This window comes from Equus przewalskii, chromosome X (assembly GCF_037783145.1).
Source record: "Equus przewalskii isolate Varuska chromosome X, EquPr2, whole genome shotgun sequence".
In the NCBI taxonomy this organism is placed as follows: Eukaryota; Metazoa; Chordata; class Mammalia; order Perissodactyla; family Equidae; genus Equus; species Equus przewalskii.
The window spans coordinates 38,277,911-38,304,452 of NC_091863.1; the positions used below are offsets into that span (position 1 = coordinate 38,277,911).

Here is a 26,542-nt window from a genome sequence, read left to right on the forward strand (position 1 = left end):
TCTCTCCTCCAAACCAAAAAAGTGGAAATCTCAAAGTCACTAAAATTTACATTCAGGTGAGACTTTAGAGATTACTCCTGTTATTCATTAAAGAATCGACCTCTTCTCCCCCCAGCTTTATTGAAGTATGATTGACAAATAAAAATTGTATATATTTAAGGTATACAATGAGATGTTCTCATATACATATACATTGTGAGATGATTACCACATTCAAGCTAATTAACATATCCATCACCTCACATAGTTATCATTTTTTGTGTATGTGGTGAGAACACTTAAAATCTACTCTCTCACTTATGCACTGCTATGTTCATCGCAGCATTATTCATGATAGCCAAGATGTGGAAGCAACCCAAGAATCCAAGTGCCCTGCTACAGACGGATGGATAAAGAAAATGTGGTATGTGTGTGTGTATACATACAAACACACACACACACACACACACACACACACACACACACACAATGGAATACTACACAGCCATAAAAAAGACACAATCGTCTCATTTACAACAGCATAGATGGAATTTGAGGGTATTATGTTAAGCAAGATAAGCCAGACAGAGAAAGACAAACACCATATGATTTCACTCATATGTGGAAGATAAACAAATACATGGACAAAGAGATCAGACTAGTGGTTACCAAGGGGAAGAGGGTTGGGGGGTGGGCATGAGGGGTAAAGGGTCACATATATATGGTGATGGACAAATAACAATGTACAACTGAAATTTCACAATGTTATAAACTATTATGACCTCAATAAAACAAATCTACTCTCCTAGAAAATTCCCAGTATACAATACAGTATTATTAACTATAGTCACCATGTTGTACATTAGGTCTCCAGAACTTACTTATCTAATAACTAAAAGTTTGTACCCTCTGACCAACAACTCTCCATTTCCCTCACCCTCCAGTCCTTGGCAACCACCATTCTACTCTCTGTTACCAAGAGTTCAACTTTTATAGATTCTAAATATAAGTGAGATCATGCAGTATTTGTCTTTCTGTGCTTGGCTTATCTCACAGCATAATGTCCTCCAGGTTCATCCATGTTGTCTCAAACGGCAGAATTTTCTTTGCTTTTAAGACTGAATAATATTCCATTGTATACATACCCATTTTCTTTATCCATTCATGCATTGACTGACACTTAGCTTTTTTCCATGTCTTGACTACTGTGAATAATGCTGCTATAAACATGGGAGTGCAAATATCTCATCGAGATACTGATACTATTTCCTCTGGATATATACCCAGAAGTGGAACTGCTGGATCATATGGTAATTCTATTTTTAATTTTCTGAGGAACTCTCCATACCGCTTTCCACAGTGGTTGTACCAGATTACATTCCCACCAACAGTGCACAGCGTTCCCTTTTTTCTACATCCTCCCAAGACTTGTAATCTTTTGGCTTTTTGACAACAGCCATCCTAATAGGTGTGAGGTGATATCTTATTGTGGTTTTGACTTGCATTTCCCTGATGATTAGTGATGTTGAGCATCTTTCCATACCTGTTGGCCACGTGCATGTCTTCTTTGGAAAAAATGTCTATTCAGGTCTTTTGCTCATTTTTAATGAGGTTATTTGGATTTTTGCTATTAAATTCTGAGTTCTTTATATATTTTGGATATTAGCCCCTTATCAGAGATGCGGTTTCCAAATATTTTCTCCCATTCCACAGGCTGCCTTTTCATTTTGTTGATGGTTTCCTCTGCTGTGCAGAAATTTTTTAGTTTGATGTAGTTCCACTTGTTTTCTTTTGCTTTTGTTGCCTGTGCATTTGGTGTCAAGTCCAAAAAATCACTGCCAAGACCAATGTCAAGGACCTTTCCCCTATGTTTTCTTCTAGGGGTTTTATGGTTTCAGGTCTTACATTTTAGGCTTTAATCCATTTTGAGTTGATTTCTGTGAGTGATGTAAGATAGGTGTCTGGTTTCATTCTTTTGCGTGCGGATATCTAGTTTTCTCAACACTATTTATTAAAGAGACTGTCTGTTACCCATTGTATATTCTTAGCACTTTGGTCGAAGATTAGCTGACCCTATATGTGAGGGTTTATTTGTGGGCTCCTTATCCTGTTGCATTGGTCTGTGTGTCTGTTTTTATGCCAATACCATACCATTTGTATGGAATACAATATACCTTTGTAATATAATTTGAAATCAGGAAACGTGATGTCTCCAGCTTTGTTCTTTTTCCTCAAGATTGCTTTAGCTATTCAGGATCTTTGGTGGTTCCATATGAATTTTAAGATTGTTTTTTCTTTTCATGTGAAAAATGTAATTAGAATTTTTATGGAGATTGCATTGAATCTGTAGATTGCTTTGGGTGGTATGGACATTTTAACCATATTAATTCTTTCAATCCATGAACCAGATATCTTTCCATTTATTTCAATTCTTTCATCAATGTTTTTTAGTTTACAGTGTACAGATATTTGTTGTACAGATATCTATTCCTAAGTATTTTTATTGTTTTTGATACTATCGTAATGGGATTGTTTTCTTAATTTCTTTTTTGGATAGTTCATTGTTAATGTATAGAAATGTAACTAATTTTCGTATGTTGATTTTATATCCTGCAACTTTACTGAATTCATTTACTAGTTTTAAACAGTTTTTTTGGTGACGTCTTTAAGGTTTTCTATATGTAAGATCATATCATCTGAAGAGACAATTTTAACTTCTTCCTTTCTGATTTGGATGCCTTTTACTTTTTCTTGCCTAACTGCTCTGGCTAGGACTTCCAGTATTGTGTTAAATAGAAGTGGCAAGAGTGGGCATCCTTACCTTGTTCTAGATCTGAGAGGAAAAGCTTTCAGCTTTTCACCACTGAGTATGATGTTAGCTTTGGGCTTGTCATATATGGCCTTTACTATGTTGAGGTACATTCCATCTATACCTAATTTGTTGAGAGTTTTTATCATGAAAGGATGTTGAATTTTGTCAAATGCTTCTTCTGCATCTATTGAGATGATCATATGATTTTTATTTTTCATTTTGTTAATGTGGTGAATCACATTTATTGATTTGCTTATGTTGGACCATCCTTGCATCCCAGGGATAAATCCCACTTGATAATGGTGTACAATTCTTTTAATGTGCTGTTGAATTCACTTTGCTAGTATTTTGTTGAGGATTTTGACAGCTATGTTCATTAGGGATACTGGCCTGTAATTTTCTTGTAGTGTCCTTTTGGGCTTTGATATCAGAGCAATACTGGCCTTGTAAAATTAGTTTGGGAGTGTTTCCTCCTCTACAATTTTTGGAAGAGTTTGAGGACGTATTAATTCTTCTTTAAATGTTTGATAGAATTCACCAGTGAAGCCATCTGGTCCCAGGCTTTTCTTTGTTGGGAGGTTTTTGATTATTGATTCAATCTCCTTACTTGTTACTGGTCTGTTCAGATTTTCTGTGTCTTCATGATTCAGTCTTCGTAAGTTGTATGTTTCTAGGATTTATCCATTTCTTCTAGGTTATCCAATTTTTGGTTTATAATTCTTCATAGCAGTCTCTTATGACCGCTTGTATTTCCACAGTATCAGTTGTAATGTCTCCTCTTTTATTTCTGATTTTGAGTCTTTTCTCTTTTTTCTTAGTCCAACTTAAGGTTTGTCAATTTTGTTTATCTTTTCAAAACACCAACTCTTAGTTTTTTTGGTCTTTTCTATTGTTTTTCTAGTTTCTATTTTATTTATTTCTGCTCTGACCTTTGTTATTTCCCTTCTTCTGCTAACTTTGGGCTTAGTTTTTTCTTCTTTTTCTAGTTTCTTGAGGTGTAAAGTTAGGTTGTATATTTGAGATCTTTCTTTTTTCTTAACGTAGGCATTTATCACTATAAACTTCCCTCTTAGAACTGCTTTTGCTATATCCCAGAAGTTTTGTTATGTTGTGTTTCCATTTTCCTTTGTCTCAAGATATTTTTTGATTTCCCTTCTGATTTCTTCGTTGACCCACTGGTTGTTCAGGAGTGTGTTGTTTAAGGTACACATATTTGTGACCTTTCCAGTTTTTCTCCTGTTATTGATTTCTAGTTTCACACCACTGTGGTCAGAAAAGATACTTGATATGATTTCAATCTTCTTAAATTTGCTAACACTTGTTTTGTGACCTAACATATGACCTTTCCCAGAGAATGTTCCATCCGCACTTGAGAAGAATGTATATTCTGCTGCTGTTGGATGGAATGTTCTGTATATGTCTGTTGAGTCCATTTGGTCTAAAATGTAGGTCAAGTCCAATGTTTCCTCATTGATTTTCTGTCTAGATGATCTATCCATTGTTGAAAGTGGAGTGCTGAATGCTGATAAGAATCCATTTCTTATTGCTTTAGCATTTTGTCACTCTCCTGTGAACTCTGTCCAATTTTCTCTGCATCCTTTCCAAGCCCAATGAGTCACCTGCATTTTGAATTACAATGCAGACAAAGTTCTTATGGCTTAAAAAAATCCCTGGGGGTTCTATTTCAGTTAATAGCAAATAAGGTAATTTGAACCATCCTTTCCACTGAGAAGAATTAGAAGAACTGGGCAAAATAAAACAAGATAAAACACAACAGAATCTTCTGCTTAATAGCATCAGAAAGCTACCATAGCAGTGAAGAGGGCCAGAATCTGGAGGAGGAAACCCAAGAGGTGAGCCTGGCACTTGGTGAAACCATGTTTTCCCTAAAGGCACCTGAGAAGCTGAGCAGAGCAACTAGCAGACTCACAAAGATAGAGTGAATGTGACAAAAACTGGAGCCAAGGGGCTTCTGAGGAAGACTATGCAAACACCCTAGGCTCTAGGTTGGAATTCTAGAAAAAAGGGCAGATAGAAAACAGACTAACCCTCAAAGGAACTGAAGCCCAGCTTCAAATCACCTTTATTCCTGATTGGATTTAAGTGACCTGGAATTGCTAATGCCCCTAGCATATCAACTGACCAGATGTAAGGTAAATCAACTTTGAAGGATCGTAACCTCATCTAGAACATTTCAAATTATCTCTTTTTCATTGTCCATGTCTGTCACTCAGTAAAAAAAAAAAAAAAAAAAAGATGCACAGAAAATAAACAATAAAGCTTCTAGAAGATAACATAGGAAATTGCCTTCATGACTTTGGGGTAGACAAAGATTTCCATAACAGGACACAAAAAATACTAACGAGAACAGAAAAGATCAATATATTGCATTAAGTCCTTTTGTTCATCAAAAGATTCTATTTAAAAGTGAAAAAGCATGTCACAATAGAGAAGATATTTTTATCACATATAACTAGCAAAATATTCATATCTAGATTACATAAGGAATGCTTATAAACTGGTAAGAAAAGGCAGACAACCCAATAGAAATATAAGCAAGAGACTTGAACAGGCGCATCATAAAGGAACATACCAAACGGCCAGTAAATACATGGAAAAAGAGTTCAATCTTACTAGTCAGATAAATTCAAATGAAAACCACAATGAAATGCCACTACCAACCCACTAAAATTGCTAAAATTACCAAGACTGACAACACCAACAGTCAGTGAGGATGTGGAGCAACTGGAACTCTCATACACTAGAGATGAGTGTGTAAAGTGGTACTACCATTTTGTAAAGGTGTTTGGCACTATCTCTAAAGTTGAACCTACGCATGTCCTATGACCCAGCAATTTCACTCCTGGGTATATTCCCAAGAAAAAAATATATAAACATGCACCAAAAGATATGTACAAGAATGTTCATTAGCAGTATCTTTCATAGTAGCTCCAAATTAGAAACAATCTATGTGTTCATAAACAACAGAATGATAAATAAATTATGGTATATTCATACAATGAAACACTACACAGCAATGAAAATAGATGAACTAGAGCTACATGTGACAACACGGATGACTCACACAAATGATGTCAAGCCAGATAAACCAGACACTGAAATATATATACTCTACAATCCCATTTATACAAAGTTCAAAAACAGGTAAAACTATTAAGTGTTGCTAGAAGTCAGGAGAACGGTTACATTTGGGGAGGAGAAAGAAGTAGTAATTGGGTTGTGGCACAAGGGGAACTGGTAATTTTGTGTTTCTTGATCTGTTTGGTGTTATATAAGTGTATTTATTTTGTGGTAATTCACTGAGCACTTACCATTTGTGTATTTTTCTATACATACCTTATACTTCAATAGAAAATTTTAAAAACATTTTCAAAGTCTCCAAAGACCCTATATAAGCTACCTGCCCACTTCATCACTATGTCCACTTAAGAAACCATGAAAATTTAACTTTTTGGTTTTTAATTTTCACCTGGAACCAAATGAATCTACTAGAACAGAGTCCACGCTGCATGTGGCCTGGTTAAGGCCTGGATGAGACTTGGCTAGATTTGGTTCAGCCACTAGGAATTATCTTCCCCACATGAGTTAACTGCCCAAGCCCCACTTTCCTTCCTGACCACAGCATGGTTCATCGTGTAATTTTAACTAATTCACCTACACAGGCATATTTCCCTTGGATACAAAGCTCTGAAGAGCCACATGAGTCTACCAGGCTGTGGGCTGGCTACCATAATGATGTGCAAACACTCATCTTAGCCAGAGAGATGCTCACCAGGACTACCTGTGTGTGAATGATCATTGCATGTGTCCCAAGAGACGACTGAATACATCTGTAGCAAGCACACATCTTTCCTTACTCATTAGAAGTCATTCACTGACAGCTCAACATCATCATCAATGTTTCACGAACACAGGGAAGCCACTTTAAAAGGATACTTGTGGTCAAAGCTGTACCACAGCCTGAACAGCCACGCACTCTCCTGCTTTGTCCGGTTTCCTGTGGCAGAATCTGGACCATCCTAGGAACAAACAAGAGGAGAGATGCTTAGTTGCAGAAAAGGGATTGAAATAAGGGGGGCGGGACTTTTTTAACCATAACTTTTGGAAATTTTGCTCAGAGACAAACATCCTGTACCACTAGTTTCAAAGACATATTCGGAGGTAATATTTTAAAAGAAATTGAAGAAATCCAAAAGGTAGACAAATCAATCCTCAAAGTAAAAAGGCTTGGTCATGTCTGTGGGTAGATCAACTCAATATAGCACAAAATTTCCTTTGGCACTCTTATTTCCTCAAAGTGCCTTTCAGCAGATTAATTACTCTAAAGTAGTTTAGATTCCAACAGGCAAAAATTGATTTATAGAGAATAGTAAAGAAAGTTTCTGTAAAACCAACTTTCCAGGCCCCCCAAAGCTGGCCTGGGGAAATCCTGCTTGGTTGAGCTTCCTGACAAACCAGCCGAGGGCTCTTGGTGGTCTTTACCCAGGCACCCGCACTGTGCTCTAGGCAGGGCAGTAACTTGTTGTCGTACCAGCTTCAGGAAGGTGGGGGCGGTAGGCAGGGGAAACACAGCCAGAACTAGCATTTCTGTTATTTTATCTACCCTTGAGTAGTAAATTCCTTTACTACTTCTCTAATGCCTTTCCAACGCAAACATCTCCATCATTTAAGTTTCAAAATAACTTGCAAAATCAAATGTTCATTTGAGGTTTAGGAAATCTGTTCTGTGCAAGCATTATAAGCAGCATAGTTAATGTTAAAAAGTGGGCTGACTGCTGCAATTTGGGGGCACTACTGGGGCTCTATGCTGCTGGATGACAAGCCCTGAAAATACAGACTGCATGTGAAGCACAGCCATTTTCTCACCACCCTCCTGAATGTGATAAAGAAAGAGAGAAGAACAAGGGCAGAGCTGACATGACGGTTACCATGACCACCTCAAGGCCTAGCTATGGGCAGAAATAAAAAAGTACATTTTAACCTTGACTGTCACGAGATGGCCAGAGAACAACACAGTAGTCTTCCCCTGCAGTTAGGACATTTAGAAAGCCCTGGGCCCAAGAGAAAGTGTGGCTGGAAGGGGCGACCAATCAGAACTGGACTCAGCCTTAACCTTGCAAACTCTGCACCTTCTGCCTTTAAAAGACCGGCCACCCCAAGACCGGAGGGGGTGGTCACCTATCAACTTGTGGGTTAGGGTGTAATTCCCAGGGTTTGCAACCCTTTTTAATAAGGCCTCTTTTGTCTTTAAAATCCCATTTTTGCCTTGTAAAGCTGTTCATTTCGGTTAACATCTCTGGTTGACGAGGATGGGACGTGAAGCAGCCGTCTGATCTCCTCCTGGGGGACAAGTGGACACTGCATGCCGGCACAACCCAGAGCCCCTTGACTGCTCCTCTGCATCTCCAATGGCCTCAGAGGGACGATCAAGGTAGGCCCTTTCGCATCCTCGACCTCCCATGCTTTGGTAGAGGGCTAGAGACTCCTTAAGGAGGGGAAGCCCTCACAAGGTTCAGCTGCAGCTGCTTTACAGGGACGTTTCTCCAATACAGGGGGTTTCTACCTTCAGGATGGGTGCCTTTTATTCTAAAGATTGTTCTAAGGAAGCAGCGAATGGCCAGCTGCCTGCCACCACTCCTGTGGCTTTTATGTACAAAAATTATGGACCAAATACTTGCACGTTCCTTATTATCTGGGTCCAATCAGTAGAGATGATCTAAGATTACATTGGCCACAATGGGGCTCCTTTGATATTTCCAAATTGGTTTATTCGTGAGCTCAATTGGAAAAAAGAGGATATCGCTCCTCTCAAAAGCAATGGGAAGCCTTTTTTAATTGGTACCTACAAGCTTCCAAAAGGGGAAATGGATCTGTTATTGCTTCCCTAAAAGAAAAGCATTCTAAAGTAGAAGAAAGACTTAAATCTAGTAGAAGCTTCAAATTCCAGCGACTGGACAGAATCAGAGAATCTAAAAGCCCTCCCATTTCTTCTCCTCCCCCCACTTCTTCTCCTACCTCTTCTCCCACCACCACCTCTTGCCCCCCACCACTTTACCCTGTCAGAACTTCCTTTTTTCTCCTCCCCCGAAATTCTGCCGCCGTTCTCCCTGACTAAGCCTTCCACGCTTTCTGCACCCGCTTCTCTGATAACTCCCTTCAGAGTAGAAATTCATGGACTGGCTCCTGAAAACTGGGTTCTAAACTTTAACCCCTGGTCAAAAATGGAACTTTTGAGTTCATGTAAGGAGTTCCCAAACCCGAAGGAAAACTCCCAAGAATTTCAGAGGCACCTTACTCCGACCGTTGGTGTCTACAGCCCTGACTCCCAAACCCTTACCACTTGATCCGCATGCTGGTAGGACCCATTCAGGCCCAGGAATGGACAACGAAGGCCACTGGGAGGATCCTCCACAGAGCCTGGGCTTCCTTATAATGAGGCTTTTGAAAAGGCAAATAAAATTGCTGCCAATTTAATAACAACTGTGGCCTCCTCAGACAAATTGGAAACCAATTCAAAGATACACACAGAAAAGGGATGAATCAGTCCTTAAATTTTATGATCACTTTGAGAAAATCTTCTCTCAGAAGTCAGGCATACAAAAATTGTGTGCAGAAATTAGTAAATTACTTAATTCCATGTTTTTGGATGGACTAGCCAATCCAGTTTCAAGCCTAGTCAAACGGCATGACCCTGATTGGGCAGCCAGGAACTCCAATACCCTGGCAGCCACGGCAAATCGTCCAGCCAAAACTTTAGAGAAGGACAAAGAACATCGAGCCACCAGGCTCTTGGCATGCCAGGAAAAAATGGCCAAATTGATGGCCTTGCAATCGTCTCAGCTGAACCAGGTCTCTAGGCCCCCCTTCAGATAAGACTTGGTACTTTTGTAAGAAGCCAGGACACTTCAAAAAGGGTTGTTTTGAATACAAAAAAATGGCTTCAGAATATATCTATAAAAATGGCTTCAGAATAATCCACAGTCCCAAAGGCCACCCACCCAAAAGACCCATTGTCTCCACCTAGAGTAGTGCTGCTCTGGGAAACAACAAGGGGTCGATCCCCTCCTAAGAGCAGGACAGCCATTTGACTATAGAAGGACAGCCATTGATGGCTCTAATTGAGACTGGAGCCACTTACTCTGTCCTCAACCCCAACCAGTTTTCTAGGCCCCTTCCCCAGAGTACAGACATTTAACATGGGTGGGGTATCAAATCAGGTGCTCACAGTGCCTATGTCTCAACCCCTCTGTTTCCAGTTAGGCCCTCTTCAAGAGTGCCACCCTTTCTTGTCAGTCCCTTCTTCCCCGGCTCAGCTCCTAGGGTGTGACTTCCTTCAGGCCACTCAAGCCCATATCTCTTTTAAGTGTAAATGGGAACTACTCTTGGACATCCCATCCTCCCCACTCTCAGACAAACCTTCTATGTCCTCGCGGCTCATCCCTGTTTGTTCCCTGACTGCACCTTCTACCAATAGTCTCACTGATTTGTCCAGCCTTCCCAGTCAACTTTGGGCTTCCTCTTCCACTGATGTAGGCCGTATAATCTCTGCTGCTCCTATAACCATAAGCGCAGATCCCTCCAAGCCTCTCCCAAACATCAAGCAATATTCCTTTAAGTCCCGCTGCCACCTGAGGAATGAGGCCTATTGTTCAGGATTTCACAGAAAGAGGGCTCATTGTACCCACTGCTAGTCCCTGTAATGCACCAATCCTACCTGTTAAAAAACCAAATGGTAGAGGATGGTGTTTTGCCCAAGACCTATGTGCTATTAACAACACTGTAACACCACGTCCAGTAGCCCCTGATCCCCACACCTTGCCCCCTCCTATTTCCTCTGATACCCTGTTCTTTTAGGCTATTGATCTCGGCAGTGCATTTTTCAGCATTCCAGTAGCTAAAGAAAGCCAATATCTGTTTGCCTTTACATGGGACAAGTGCTAATATACCTGGACTGTCCTTCCTCAGGGGTATACAAAGAGCCCCACTTATTTTTCTCAGGTCTTACATTTGGGTCTCCAATCCCTGTCTTCGCCGGAAGCTCTACTGTCCTTCAATATATAGATGATCTTGTACTTTGCTTTAACTCAATCCTCTTTGTTTCTGACACCCTATACCTCTTACATCAGCTGGCAGAAAAGGGACATAAAGTCTCCAAAGACAAGCTACAACTTTGTTCCCCCACGGTCAAACTCTTGAGGCACAAGCTAACCCCAGATGGACTTCAGATAGACCCAGCCCGTATCCAAGGGATATCTCATTTTCCCGTCCCCACCACCAAACGCCAGCTATGCAGCTTCTTAGGTCTAATAGGCTATTGCAGGACTTGGATCCCTAATTTCTCATTGATCACTCAACCCCTTTACTCACTCTTAACAAAGGAAACTGCTGAACCTTTGCCTTGGACCCCAGAGGCACAGCACGCCTCTGACAGTCTCAAACAACAGGTGATCTCACCCTCAACTCTTGGTCATCCCAATTATCATCTTCCCTTTTTCTTTTTTGTCCATGAGACACAAGGAAATGCCTTGGGGGTGCTAGTCTAACAACATGGAGGACAGAAATGATCTATCAGTTATTACAGCTCTCAGCTTGACTCAGTTGCAAGAGGTCTACTGTCCTGTCTTCGAGCACTAGCTGCCTCTTCAGCCTTTCTCTCTGCAACTGAAAAAGCGTTCTTGACTCCTCCTTAACAGTCTTCATCCCACGTGTGGTCAAAACACTTCTGGATTCTCATCACACCCACCATCTCTCTGCTAGCCAGCCAGCCACCTTTGAACGGGGAGTTCCTTTCTTCCTGTCACATTTCATTAGCTCGAGGTGGCCCTCTGAATCCGGCCACTCTTATGCCCCTTCCAGAGGGGGAAACAGAAAACCATGACCACATTGTTGTCACTGCCTTACTCCTAACTGCCTGACCAGACTTACAGGAGACCCCTCTCAAAAACCCTGACTACCTCTGGTTCATGGACAGCTCTTACCTCTGAGGACCAGACAGGACACTCCACAGAGGCTATGCTGTGGTCTTCCTGGAGGAAATTATCAAGTCCGGACCGTTACCCCAGGTCCACTCGGCTCAACAGGCAGAACTGCATGGCCTCACTCAGGCTTGCATCCCAGCCTTGGGTAAAACCCTAACTGTGTATACAGATAGCAGGTATGCCTGTGGGGTAGCCCACGACTTTGGTATGCTTTGGAAACAACGTGGTTTCCTAACCTCTATTTGGCCAACCCACCAAAAACAAGCATATATATTCTTGACCTTATTGACTCTACCCTCTTGCCTAAGGCTTTAGCAATTGTTAAAACCCCAACCTACCAAACCACCTCTACCTTAGAAGGCAAAGTCAATTACCTTGCCGACATGGCAGCCAAACTGGTGGCATCCTCACAGTCCTCCCCAGTTCTTTATGCTCACCTAACAGAAAAAGGAGAACTTACTTCTTTGGACGCTATACGTGAAGCACAACAGGCCATGTCATCTAAAGAAAGGGGGAAATGGATCAGGCAAGGCTACCAGATGGACCCTAGGGGTAAATCTATTTTGGTGGGCCCTAATTCTAAACCAGTGCTCCTGCAAAGCATGCAGAGACCACTCTGCACTATATGCACAGTCTAACACATCAGAATACTGGCAAAATGGTCTCTTGGGCCAGACATTATTTTTGGAAACCTCCCCTACAACAGACCATAAGATACATCAGAAGTGCACTGTATGTCCGCAGTATAATCCAGGAAAATGCCTACACACAGCAACAGGCCATTTTCCCTTACCTTAACGCTCTTTTGAAATCTGGCAACTGGACTTCGTCTAACTCCTCCCTTTTATGGGGTACAAACATATACTCGCTATGATTTGCATGTTCTCACATTGGACCGAGGCATTTCCTTGCTGTCAGGCAACAGCAGAGGTGGGAGCAAAAATTTTATTGGAAAAAATTATTCCCAGGCGGGGGCTCCTCAAAGAATTACATAGTGATCGGGGAACCTATTTCATGGGACTCATTGTTAAAGAAATATGTACGATCTGGCCAATCTACCAACATTTCCATTGTGCCGATCATCCCCAGTCTTCCGGGTTAGTTGAAAGGACCAACAGCATCATCAAAGCCCAAATGGCTAAACTCATGACCACCTTTGGTCTCGCCTGGCCTCAGGCCTCGCCTCTGGTTCTTCTTAACCTCAGATTACTCCCAAAGGAAAATATCATTTGTCCCCTTTTGAAATTATCACAGGAGGACCTATGAGACTGATTGAGAGCCTGTATTCACCCTCCCTCCTGAAAGGGGAGATACAACATTATTGCAAGAACCTAATACAAAATATTACTGAAAGAGCTAGATTAGTCAAAGATTCTCTTTATGGTGAGCTCCCAGGAGATGAAGATCTAGAAAACCCAAATGAACCAGGAGACTTGATCTACTGGAAAAGACATCAGCTTAAGGACTCATTACAGCCCCGATGGAAGGGGCCCTACCAGGTACTGCTGACTAATCCATGTGCTCCCAAATTAGAAGGTAGTGACCCATGGATCCACGTTTCTCATTTTAAAAAGGTGCCAGGACCCCCACTCCAGTGAGAATCAACCCCCTTATCCGACACCTGGCTCTGACTCTCCCATGCCAAGACCCCTGCCACAGACCTGCCATTGGAGCAGAAGCAGACGACATCTGAAGGAGACAGCTTACCCAAGATTCTGGACCAGGCCTATAACCCCCAATCCTCATGACCCCATACAAAAAAACAGCTTCATCTGTTCATACCGCTCTTCCTATTGCTTTTCATTCCAGCTGTTGTTCTCATCTTCTTGTGCCCTCCTGGTACTACCTTTTTTCACTGTTTTCCAAGGTTGGCTTGATGATGCTATTTGTCTTACTGCTGATCTTAGTCATTCAAGATTACTTTAGAAACAATCCTGATACTGTAGACAGGCTACAGCAGGATCTGTCTTTACTAGAACAAGAGCTCCCCAAGATCATTCAGGACCTCTGGTATCTTCCTTGGTTCGAATTCCTTAATGATGGCCTCCCTTAAAGTGGCATTCTTGATTACCCTTTTCACCTGCATTTGCTCTAGACTTCTGACTCCCTCTCTAACCCCCATCTCTCCCCCACCACACTTGTCTTTCATCCATCCTTACCTTCCTACTATATAGAACATTGCTTTCAAGATTAATCTCTCCTCCTGCTGGATCTGTATACATCGAAATCATTCCCTAGAAGACCCCAAAATGGTACCCTTGTTGCTCTCCACCTTGCTTAAGGTCTCTGGCAAATATACTGGGTTTGATTATGCAGCTTATACAATCACACATGACAGTGGTTAGGGACCAAGGCCACGAATGGAAGACAGATATGCCAATTGGAATCTGGCTGACCCTGCTGCTTCCCACCCTGAGGTTTTAGGCCAAGAACATACTTTACCTTATAAAGCTTCATTATGCCTTTGCAATGTATATGGCTGTGGGCTACTCCTGGGTTTTCTCAACCATACCTTGCTTTGTAATAACACCAGTGAACACAACGCCACAGAACGTATCTTTATTCCTGTAAACAATCAGACCAACTATGAAGTCACTGAATTGGATTCAATTGTTACCCTTCTTTGGGGAAACGTTAATGAATGCTCCTGGATGCCTGAGCTATTAACCTTTACAGCTGCAAATAATAATGGAAGCTGGGGACTATACCAACACTCAGGAATCCCCTGGCTGATGGTCAATTCAACCAAAGTCTCCTATATAACCTTACAACTCCACCACCATGTTACATTCCCCAAACCTTCTCACCCTTCTATATATGCCCACCTAAAAACCTTTCTGGATAATTGACCCATGGCAACCTTAGGACCCCACTATTCTTCTTGCTTCTGTCCAAATTAATACTACTCACACAAAGGTTTGGGCCCAAGGATTGACCACAGCCATATCTCTACGGGGATCAGGTTCGTTCTTTCTATGTGGCACTAACATTTACACAGTTCTTCCAAAGAGATGGAGGGGGAACTGTCATCTCACTGCTCCCCAAAGCATACAACTTCACCTCCCTTGGACCCTCAGCCTGCATCCCTAATTTGGGATCTTTTCTCTCCACGGCCCTAACTAAATAGCGACGTAACAAGAGAAAGAAAGACCTTAAATTTGGAAATCTTGTCCACATCTAACCCAATCATAGATAGAAGCAGCCTAGGATACACCCTCTGCAAGGTACTCTTTTGGTTCAAAGGCATCCCAGAATGGGAAAAATCAACAAGAAATATTTCTATTTTGGTTCAGCAATCTTGGAAGGCCACCAGCTCTGCTATAGCCCATCGACAAGCAATGACGGACTCTCTAGCTGAGGCAGCCCTCCAGAACCGCAGAGCCCTTGACACACGCATAGCTGAAGCAGGTAGGACTTGTGCCCTGTTAGGAGAAGACTGCTGTCACTTTTACGTAAATGCCTCAGGCCAAGTTACCCAGGATCTAGAAACACTTAGAAGGAACATTAAAATACTGGAAACAACTGAACCAGACCCCTGGAACGGATGGGAATGTTAGGAGATCTTTACAGTTGGCTTCCCGAGGGAATAGGCTTGTCTTACGATCAGGCCTCCAAGTTGTTATGATTCTTATGATCCTAGGACTCAGCATTTGGCTCCTCTTTAAATTTATTTTTGCTCGTTTTAAGCAGTGTCTGGATGCTACCCTGCCTCTGGCAACTCCCATGATGCTGGCTGGGGTCGCCACCTGCGTTCAGCCCATGGAACCCAAGCAGCCGAGGGGGCACTTGGGTATCGAGGGACCTGAATACTCCCCGAATTGATCAAACGTGTCACCCTGGCAAACCTATGATCAAGAGGAGGAAAATGACAAAGAGATAAAAACAAGGCCAGAGCTGACATGACGGTTACCATGACCACCTCAAGGCCTAGCTATGGGCAGAAATAAAAAAGTACATTTTAACCTTGACTGTCACGAGATGGCCAGAGAACAACACAGTAGTCTTCCCCTGCAGTTAGGACATTTAGAAAGCCCTGGGCCCAAGAGAAAGTGTGGCTGGAAGGGGCGACCAATCAGAATTGGACTCAGCCTTACCCTTGCAAACTCTGCACCTTCTGCCTTTAAAAAACCAGCCACCCCAAGACCCAAGTGGGGGGTCACCTATCAACTTGTGGGTCAGGGTGTACTTCCTCAGTTTGCAACCCTTTTAATAAAGCCTCTTTTGTTTTTAAAATTTCATTTTTGCCTCGTAAAGCTCTTCATTTCAGTTAACAAACGTTATATAGAGAGACAACTCTACAAGTGAGAGACAATCAACGATAAGCAAATAAAAGTTGAGCCACAATTACAAGTAGTTCTAAATTGCAGTGCGTGTCAATTCCCCCTGTAATAGACACACCAAGGATTAGTCAGAGATCTCTCAGAAGGTAAGCACACAGACAAGGAGAGGGAGAGAAATTAGCAAGCATGATTTAAATTCCTAACATTTCCAATGGCAAAGACTATTTTTAAAAACGGAGTCCCCATGGTACTGGAGGAATGTTTAGTGACAGATATGGAAATGGCTTAGTTAAATGGGCTCTTCTGTGGATGAGAAAATAAAAACGAGAGATCCCAGAGAGCAACTTTATTTCACATTTTTATAAATCATGTGGAAGAAGAGGGCACAGAAATGTCTCCATTTGCAGCTAACAATCATTCCTTCAGGTAATTAATTGCTAGCCTGATGACAACTCTAGGGAGATTTCAAAATGCCACATGACGGAGTGGAAAAGTGGTAGATGACTGTTCTGAGAGGCAAATATCTTTACGGAAAAATTAAATGATTCTTTATAAAGTGATCGGCTCTAAGCTCTCAATGCTAAGTGGCTGTGGAATCCTATTACAGAAAAAACCAAGAAGATGATAAACATCACCAGGAAGGATACTATGAACCATCAAGCACAAGACAAGTCCCCCCATGTAAATTTCATCCGCTCCACCCCTAAAACAACAATAAAAATCACAGCACCCTACTCTGTCATCCTAACCTCTGCAAACCCACGATGCATCATCATCAGCCGGAACACCTAAGCTCTGGCCATCTCATCTCAAGGAAGCTACTAAAGGGACAACTAAAATGAGTGAAGCAAGGGAAAGACTTCTTTTAGAAGGCAAACTAACAAAACATCTTCTCAGGCTGCAAAGACATATACCTGTAGTCCACAAGTAAGATAAAGTGACCTCAGAAATGTAAGAAACAACCCTGAAAGGTTATAAGGGGTAAATTCAGAACCCAAAAAAGTGCAACTTTGTAACAGGGGAGTTAAAAACCTTCTTGTTCCAAGTAATGGTGCCAGGAACACGATTAGGTACAGGAAGAATTTAGATAAATCCACATACAGTGGCTTTGGGGAAATTAGGGTGGGTGTGTGGAACAGGACTAGTTTTTTCAGCTGACCCGGAGGACAACCAAGCACTACTCCACGACATGATCTGGGCTGCTATCCCAGACAAGCCCGTGGAGCCCTTCCTGTGGGCTCCGAGCAGAACAGGGCAGAGTGGGGCTCAGTGCGGGCGCAGGCTGATCCAATAACAGGCAGGTTCCTGCCCGGGCTGCGCGGACAGACCCGTGGACTTCCATTCAAGTGCTGCCCACAGAAAAAGTGGGAGGACTTGCTCTCTCACCATGCCCCTCCTCAAAACCTGCATTCCCAGCAGGAGGGCTCACACCCTCTCTTGTCTTTAGCTCAGGCTGCTTCGAGAACCTGGAACACCCTTTCATACCCTCACCTTCTCCCACCCACAACACCCACCCGGCCAATCCCTATTCATTAGCTAACACCTCGAACAAGTCACACAATTATCATTGCTTCTTTGTGGTGAGAACAATTAAGATCTAGTGTCTAAGCAACTTTGTAGTTTATAATACAGTATTGTTGACTATATTCACTATGCTGTGCATTAGATCTCCAGGACTTACTCATCTACTAGTTGAAAATTGGTACCTTTAAACAACATCTCCCCAATTCTCTCACCACACCCCCCCGCCCCTGGTAACCACCATTCTACTCTCTGTTCTTATGAGTTACATGAGGGATTTCAAAACCTTTTACTAACCTTACTAACAGAGAAACCCCTTCAAGAAAATAAATACTACCAACTCTGCTTATCACCATTTTTTGAGCATATAACAATGAGTGTCTATTTCTTCTGGATTTATTAAATACCTACTGTGTGCCAGGCACCAGGCTGGGTGCTGGAAATACAAAGAATGAGATTCAGCACCTGCCCTCTGAGAAGCACATTTCCAGAGGAGGAGACAGACAGACTGACACATATATGGTGACACGTGTGATGAAGAAAAGGAAATCAGATTAAAGAACTGAGGAGTAGCAAAATGTCCTATTTTTGAAATAATTGTTCTAGAAGTAATGAATAAGGATTTCTGGGTAGAGATGTATTTCATTCCATTCTTACTGTTAAAAGACATATTTTTTTTCAGTTAAGGTCATTACAATCATGAGAACAGCTTATTTTTTGTTCAGATGGAACCTGGCCTCCCAAAGCTTTCTATGTCTTACTCCCTGGAGCCTGGGAGTATGTGACGTTACACAGCAAAGGGGCTTTGTCGATGGACCGAAGGGTTTCCAGGTGGGCCCGACGTCATCACACGGGCCCTTAAACGTGGATGAGGAGGGCAAAAGAGCCAGAGATGTGGTGGAAGAAGAGGCAGGAGAGATTCAAAGCATGACAGGGACTGCTGTCATTGGCTTTGAAGATGGAGGGGGCTACGAGACAGGAAATGCGGGTGCTCCCAGGAGCTGAGCTTGGCCCCGGGCCAAGGGCCAGCAAGGAAACAGGACCTCAGTCCCACGACCACATGGAACTGAATTCTACCAACAACCTGAATGAGCCTGGAAGTGACTTCTCCCCCAGAGCCCAACCCTGCCAACACACTGATTTCAGACTTGAGAGACCTGAAACAGAGAAACCAGCGGAGCCCACCAGACTTCTGACCTACAGGACTGTAAGACTGTGTTGTTTTAAGCTGCTAAGTTTGTGGACCTGTCACCAACTAATTGCCCCAAGGAAAATAAGTGTGGGTTTGGAAGCATTTAACTGTTTTTCCAAATTGTTTTTTTTCGTTATGTTAAGGAGATGCAGTCACCAACCTCCCTGAACCAGACCAAGCCTCGTCAGGGAGCTCCGCCTGTGACCTTTGCCATAGCCTGCAGTGTATGTGGAAGCTTGTTTTCCATCTGAGCCTGCGCAAGCCAATACCCTCTCCTCCCTTTTGAATATTCATCCCCATCCGAAAAACGTCCCTGCTTCCTGTTGTTCGGGGACGCCATGACTCTGGAAATGATTCTGCGTGGTCTCCTATTTGCCGCAAATGTACTTTCCTTTGTGAGACAACTGCTTCTGGTGGAAAGTCTGATGTAACTCACCAGGAGGGAACCCACTTTGGTTTTGGTAACAGTGATTTGTTACAGCAGCCATAGAAAACTAATGCAGAGCAAAAGAGTAAATAGATGATGCAGCCCAATTTGGGCCTTTTTCATGTCCCTGGGATAATGGGACCAAGATTTCTCAGAAGAGGGTAATAACAGGGTTTAAAAACAAGGAATCAAGAGCTCCACATTGCCTACTCCAGGGCTTCTCAAATTGTAAAGGCCACACAACCCTCCTGGGAATGCTGTGAAAATGAAGGTTCTGATTCAGTGGGTCTAGATGGGGGCTGAGAGTCCGCATCTCTAACAAGCTCTCCAGTGATGCCCGGGCTGCTGGTCCACAAGGACACTCAGAGCAGCAGGGACAGGTGCACGGTCCCTAACGGAAAAGCAAACAAGGCCCTCCACGATCTCACCTCAGCCACCCTCCATGCTTCCCTCCATCTCACTGTCACCAAGCCCTGAAGGACGGAGATTCATCTGCCTCGTTTGCAGATGTGTTCCCAGAGTCTGAAAGAATATCTGAAATGTAACAGGTGCTCTAAATATTTGTCGAATGAATAAGTTAATGTTAATTTTGAACTTCTAAGGAAAAAAAGAATCGCAGAAGGGGAAATCAGGGGCCAAGGGAGGCAATGAGAAGAACAAAAAAAAAGTGTGGCGGGGAGGGGGGTCAGAGAGCAGTAATTCGAGGAAAGGCACTTCAGCAACTGTTTGAAGTTAAAAATTGAAGTGACTGGGTATCAGATTTCAGCCTGGAGGAAAACTGGGGGTGGCCCCAGAAACAAATCCAACTTGCCCAGAAAGGTATATGTCAGCGCAACTATAAACAGCTGATTTTCTGCACTTTGCACGTGCGTGCACATGCAAGCACAGTGGTTTCCTTTCCTCCACATTCCACTAATATCCTGCTTGTGACCTTGTCCTGCTGAGACGATAAAGCCAGGATAAATTCAGATTTGTGCTACTCCAAAGCAGCCTCATCAATGAGTGCTCTTCCGTAAACTTGGGGCAGGAAGTGAATGATGTGTCTGCCTGTCGGGCCAACATAAATCTCAGCTGTGTCTGGCATGAAACGTCTCCCCTTGAATGGGGTGGGAGGCCACCCCCAGGCCTGGGCGGCTTGCCTCCAGCTGGGCTTGTTTTTGTTTTGGTTGCAAAGTCACCAAGACCTCAGGAGAAACAAAGCAACTGAGGTTTTTGTTTTGTTCTAATGAGTCAAATTTGCCAGGGACATGAAGCTGAAGTCTGCCCACAATATTCTTATGCTTCCCTCACATACAGCCAAAAGTCCTAGCCAACAGCTCCTCTCCTTCGCTCACATGAGCTAATATTCTGTAGCTCTGTAGCCATGACTCTGTTTATAACCTTGGACTTCTAAAACCAGTGAAGAAAATCATGCTTGTTCTCAGAAATGCTTTTCCATCAAATACCACTTTTTTGTTTGTTTTTAGGAAGATAATTTAGAAAATGAGGTAAAGAGAACTGCCCTTTCTTTTCTAATGGGGAACAAACATGTGGACTTTCCCCACCTCTGATTTCAGTTTCATGACAACATTGAGCGTGTGACCTGGATCCATTTCAGGGGAAACTGCAAGAACACAGGGTTTCACCCAAAAATGAGAAGCCCATTTATTTCTCTGTTTTACTGTTTCTCGTGACCACTGAGTGCTCCCAGTCCTGCTGTTAGTGGCTCACTGGACCGAGAAGGTCAGGCCAGGAGGATTTAGAAAAATAAGGCCCTTTCTGCACGAGGGCATGAGTCATTTTTAAGAAGGTGTCCTGGGGAACCAAGCCTTAAGTTTGTTTTTTTTTTTCCAGTCTGACAGCAATCTTGAAAGACTTTCAAAGTGCCAAGAGAACTGACTTTGAGGGCCCTCTGCATGACTGCGAGGCCTGGAAGGAGGGAGGTTAAAAGGAAGCTGTGACACAGCTCCTGGCCAGGGCCAGCCAACTGAGTGCCATTGGGAGTGCAAGGGAAGTCACTGCAATCTGCTAGTCACAATTGGCTCAAAGGGCCCCCCCAGGGAGCTGTCAGGAACACTGGGTTGACCCCTCCAGGCCCATACAGCTAGGTTTCCGAGGCTCACTCCGCCTGGGGCAGGGGGCTCTCTTTTAGCTGTCACTGCCTAGGTTAAACGCACTGCCAGAACCCTTAGCACTTAGGACCCACTGCTTCCTCAAACATTTCCATGGAAAAGTGACAGCAGGTTCGTTACTTAGTTACAAGCCCAGTGTCTCCAATGTGCAGGTCTTCTAACATGTATGGTAAGTTCAGCTACATGAAACCAACCAAACCATTTCACATATTTCCTTTCACAGATGCTTGAGTCCAGAGGCAGGAGCAATGGAAAACAGCAGAAGGGCTGGGAGTGTTTTGGCCGGTCTGGAAATGTCAAGATAAAATCTCTCTAAACCCCGACTATCCAACTGGTAGTAGCTTGTTTTTCTTACAAAATTAGTCTTGCCTGGCAGCAGGTCAGTGGAGGATACTCTGGAATAGGGCAGTCAGACCCTACTAGTCATTATTTTCCTTTCAGTGAAATCAAGACATCCATCATGCTTTTCACCCAGGTTTTTCTCAGGGTGAGTTTCAAGATCTCCCAAACTATTATACTCTAAGTTAGCTTCCAGGTGTACAACTCCTGAACCCCTGTTTTCTAAGGTCCTTAATCAAAGCTAGAGTCAAATAGCAACTTTTCAAAAAGAACTCATTGAAACCACAAGTTCCCAACTGGCCCAATGGCCAATGCTAATGTAGTCTAAAGGTCTTCTGGAGCACCATTGAAGTGGGCAGCAAATCCCCAATGAAGCTCATTGAAAGCTCTGCCCAAAATCTCCAGGACTTTCAGAGGTCATGACTTTGTGTCCTTTAAGGGGCATCAACACCAAGAAGGCCTGATAAGGCTGCGGCCACCTTCAAAGAGAGAGAAATGAGAATAAGCCGTCGCAGCACCACATTTTGTGAGACTTGATAAATCTGATTCGGTAGATGGAATTATTTAGAAGATCCTATGGAATCTGAAATATGTAGACTGGATTTAGGATTAAGTGCAATGCTGAGTGCAATTCAAAGCTGACTGGAAGGAAAACTAATACCTGACAGTTTCATGGACACACACGCAGGTGGTCGGTAAAGCTTCCTATCTCACTGTTGCATCTCTCACTCCCCCACCTACCCATCAAATGCCTATCGAGCCCCCGTGGGCCAGGCACTGTGCTCAGCACTGGGTACTCAATGCTCAACAAAATAGTTCTTGACTCCCAAGGCCAGATAATCACATTCTGGAAACAAATTTCTGCTTCTTTCATAACTATCCTGCCCAGAAAATGTCAGCCTGGGGAAGGAGAAAAGCCTAGAGACAAAATCATCCCATCAACCCCAGAACAGCTTTAAAACATGTCTGCCATCTTGTCAAAACATGTTGACACTCTTCTCACCCAGAGCTTATGGTCTCTATCCCCTCCTGTTGAATCTGGGCTGGCCCAAGCAACTCACTGCAACCAATAGAAAGCCAGAGAAGTGATGCTGTGAGACTTCCAAGGTTAGGTCAGAAAGGCGACGTAGCTTCCACCTTGCTTGCTGGGACACTGGCTTTTGGAACCGTGAGCCATCACGTAAGAAGTCCAGCACCCCGAGGCCATGTGGAGAAGCCCTGTGTAGGCATTCCAGCCGTAAGTTCTAGTCTTTGAGCCCTCCCAGCCCAGGTGCCAGACCCATGAGCGAACGAGCCTTTGGATGATTTCAGCCCCCAACCTCCAGTTACCCCCAGCCTTCTTCATGGAGCACAGGCAAGCCATCCCTACTATGCCCTTTCCAAATTCCTGACCTAGAGAACCCATGAGTACAAGAAATCGTTGCTTACTTTCCCATGTTTGGGGAGTTTGTTATCCAGCATAGTAACTGGAGCAGGTGGCAAAACCAAAGGCCAGCACATTCCTCTCCCCAACACAGTCTCCATCAGGATTCTCTGCAGCAGCAGGAACTTTTCACTGCTGTCACACTAGATGCTGCCATAGGGATCTTCCACTTGCTGCCTCTAACAGCGTCCCTCCCCGGCACTCTGCTCCAGGAGGTCACTGTCCACACCACCCTGCCTGAGCCTTAACTGTCAGCCTTGCTGTGATCTTCAGCCCCTCACTGGCTGAGGGCTGCTGCTCTGCCGTTGCTGGGCTAGAGGGGAACTCAGAGAGCTGTAGAGGGTCCCAGGCCCTGGGGGAACAGGAAGGCCTGCAATCACCCCATGTCCCTCCTCTCTTCCTCAGATTCCCTGGGTTAGAGAGTTGGCTCACATCCCTCTCTTTCTGCTGCCTGGACACCACAGAGAGACTCAGAACCAGTTACAATGAGCCAATCACCAATGTACCCAATATATCCACTCCTGGAAGGTAGGGAGCCAGGGACCTAGCTTAAATACTCTTTCTGGCTGGCCCACCCCCTTAACATGTCGTTTAAGAACAGAGACTCTGAGGTCAAATCCTGGCTCCACCACTTTCTAATTCTCGGACCTTAGATGACTAACTTAAACTCTCACTCCAGCTTCCAGTCTGTAAAATGGGGATAACAGTACCTACCTCATAAGGTTGTTGTCAAGATCACAATGAGGGAATCCATGTAAAGTGCCTGGCATGTAGTAATTGCTCGATAAATTTCAGCTATTTTTGACAATGTCTTCCCTAGGAAGAAGCATCTCTTGTGACTTACCCCTTGTAAGACTTGAAAGCTGTCGTTGTTGGGTGGTGGATCTTGATCTGGGTCAACACCAACTCTATAAGTCACCAGGAGAAAGACAAGGAGAAAAATGGAGAGTATTAGCTTGGACCATGGCAGCCATGCTGACTGAAAGGAGCCAAGAGGCTGACCGTCTTCCCGAGGTGGAAGGAGTAGTTAGCTAAAAGAAGAGGAAGGCTGTCATGCAAAAGTCGTGAGAAAGAGGTCGCGTACCACATCAGACCCCAGGGGGCAGGAAGGGCAATAAATCCTGCGTGCTGACACCCTAAGCAAGGCCTCTTGGAAATGGTACTGCCTGGCAACTGTCCATCTGCCTTCCTGCACCAGACAGTCCGAGCTCTCAAAAGGCGGGTCCCACTGCACCAGGCCTTTTCCTCTCTGTGGCTCCCTCACTTCCGCCCCGACCTGCTTTTACTTCCTGAACTTTTTGTTATGAAATTTTTCATATATCCCGGGAAACGATGAGAGAATTTATAGTGAACACCTATATACCCACCACCTAGATTCTACCATTAACATTTTGCTGTATTTTCTTTATTACATATCTATCCATCTCTCTATCATCCATCTTAATTTTTGGATGAATTCAAATAAAGCTGCAGACATCAGTATACTTTCCCTAAACACTCCAGCGTGCATATCATTAACTTTTGATCCTGGTGTCCCACATCCTCCCGCAGCAGAGATGACCTGAGAACTCACACATTTAAGATCAACAACAGAAGGCAGAAAGAAAAAGCAAAGTAGCAAAATCCACTTATACAAAATTCCATAAAAGTACTAGGGTAGTTGTCCTGGCTTAGTAACATAACAACTGTTGCTCTATGCATCTGTTCATTCTTTATCCATGTACCTTCCTCATTCCAAGGCAGAGAGCTGGGACATCAATGACGTGGATAACATGGGGCAATGGGGGAAAAAACAAAGATGATAGGAAAATTCTCTATCTTCCCTCACTCCCTCCAGTGTTGTAAAGAATGGATGATATCATAAAGGGGAAACTGAGGGGCCAGCCTGGTGGCGTAGTGGTTAAGTGTGTGCAGTCCACTTCGGTGACCCATGGTTCACGGGTTTAGATCCTGGGCACAGACCTACACACCGCTCATCAAGCCATGCTGTGGCAGTGTCCCACATACAAGATAGAGGAAGACTGGCACAGATGTTAGCTCAGTGACAATCTTCCTCAAGCAAAAAGAGGAAGATTGGCAACAGATGTTAGCTCAGGGCTGATCTTCCTCACCAAAAAAAAAAAAAAGAAGAAGAAGGTAAACTAAGAACACAGCTTTCAGCAGCTCTGAATTGAGCTTGAAAAGAGGTGCTGAATGGTCTTGACCATGGGTGTGATTTTCAGTGTGGTACCAGGGTGCTGACTCCAAGGAATAGACAGTGGACACAGAAAGTCCCCTGTGTGTATGGCTTCCTTTCCTCTTCTCCTTCCCTCTTTCCCCCCGTGATGCCCAGGATATTTCTTGAGAAAAGAGACTAATGGACAAGGGAAATAGAAGACATCAGAGATGTACCCCCTCTCTTAAAGCCAACTTCTACTCTGTCTTATTCCAGGCTTGCTGAGCACTAACCAGAGGAGCGCGCCCTAGAAAGGGGGGATACAGAAGGAAAGGGAACAGTTTCCCCATATTTTGTAGAAGCCAAAGTTTAAAACCACAAGATGAATTCATGTATTCAGCAAATATTTATTGAGTGCCTACTATGCCAAGCACTGTGCTGAGCACTTAGTTAAAACCTATAGTGTACCTGGCGCCCAGTTTCCTCCCCACGGGCCTGAGGTCTGATGGGATCTTTGTAGGGAATTCGATGGACTTTGCTATGTGCCTAGAGGCTGCTTCCAGGCAGGGGTTTCTGAGAGCTGGAGGCCTGTCCTCACAACTGGACATTACTGGGGACCTCCAAGCAACAAATCTCAAAGGGATTTGTTGACATGAAATCCATCCAATTCAGGGGTCTCAGGGCTGCCCACAAAGTCACACCAGAGCCTCAGTGCACGCAACGTGTCTAACGTACCAAAGTGTCGAGGACAGGTCACATGGGGAATTCTAGCTGTTGATCTTGAACCCTCAGCTGTTTTGAGAGTCTCTTAGTGTATATTACATAGAGAAAAGTCCTCTGTATGTGGTTTTGTCAGCGTTTGTAAGATCGACAGCTAGGAATACAATATTAGGCCTGGTTCTGTAGACTCTATAGCAGCACAAACCACCTCATGCCAGACCCATTTACTTAGATGGGCTCCCCAGTGCAGACACAGAGGGGCAGAGCACCTGTTACCCCAGCGTTTCCCAGACAGCCTACCAGAATGCCAGGTGACATGCAGCCCTCAGCCCCAACCACACAAAAGCTATTGTGGAAGCGGCAGCAGCAAGATTATATGATCTGAAGGGCATGAAGTGCAGCGTGACAAGAACGTGGCAGTTCAGATCCGCCACTAATCATCCCTCCTTTCTGGACTGTGAATTCTGAAATGGGTATATTAGCCTTTGCAAGTGGCTTCCATGTCAGTAAAGATAAAACAAATTAACTTCATCAGTCTAATGAAACAGGAAGCCTATGGGTAGGAGAAAAGGCTTAAGTGTGCC

At 43.7% G+C, this 26,542-nt stretch overlaps 1 protein-coding gene and 1 long non-coding RNA gene across 4 annotated transcripts in view; one reads left to right on the top strand and one right to left on the bottom strand.

Moving 5' to 3' along the window:
* Nucleotides 1-24,572, top strand: part of LOC139081181 (uncharacterized) — a 28,295-nt gene extending 3,723 nt beyond the window's left edge. The window contains exons 2-4 of one of the 2 annotated variants that reach the window (XR_011536297.1): nucleotides 8,087-8,243; nucleotides 15,084-15,198; nucleotides 21,545-24,572. This is a non-coding gene — a long non-coding RNA (uncharacterized lncRNA). Of the gene's footprint in view, nucleotides 1-7,814; nucleotides 8,244-15,083; nucleotides 15,199-21,544 lie in introns of those variants that run through there. The other variant, XR_011536296.1, reaches the window with a different exon arrangement.
* Nucleotides 1-26,542, bottom strand: part of SLC9A7 (solute carrier family 9 member A7) — a 156,138-nt gene that overhangs the window by 15,488 nt on the left and 114,108 nt on the right. For both annotated transcript variants that reach the window (XM_070606461.1, XM_070606460.1), the window contains 2 exons: nucleotides 23,928-23,991; nucleotides 6,749-6,831 (listed from right to left, as the gene is read on the bottom strand). In XM_070606461.1, coding sequence (XP_070462562.1) covers nucleotides 6,749-6,831; nucleotides 23,928-23,991 — 147 coding nt within the window. The remainder of the gene's footprint in view (nucleotides 1-6,748; nucleotides 6,832-23,927; nucleotides 23,992-26,542) is intronic.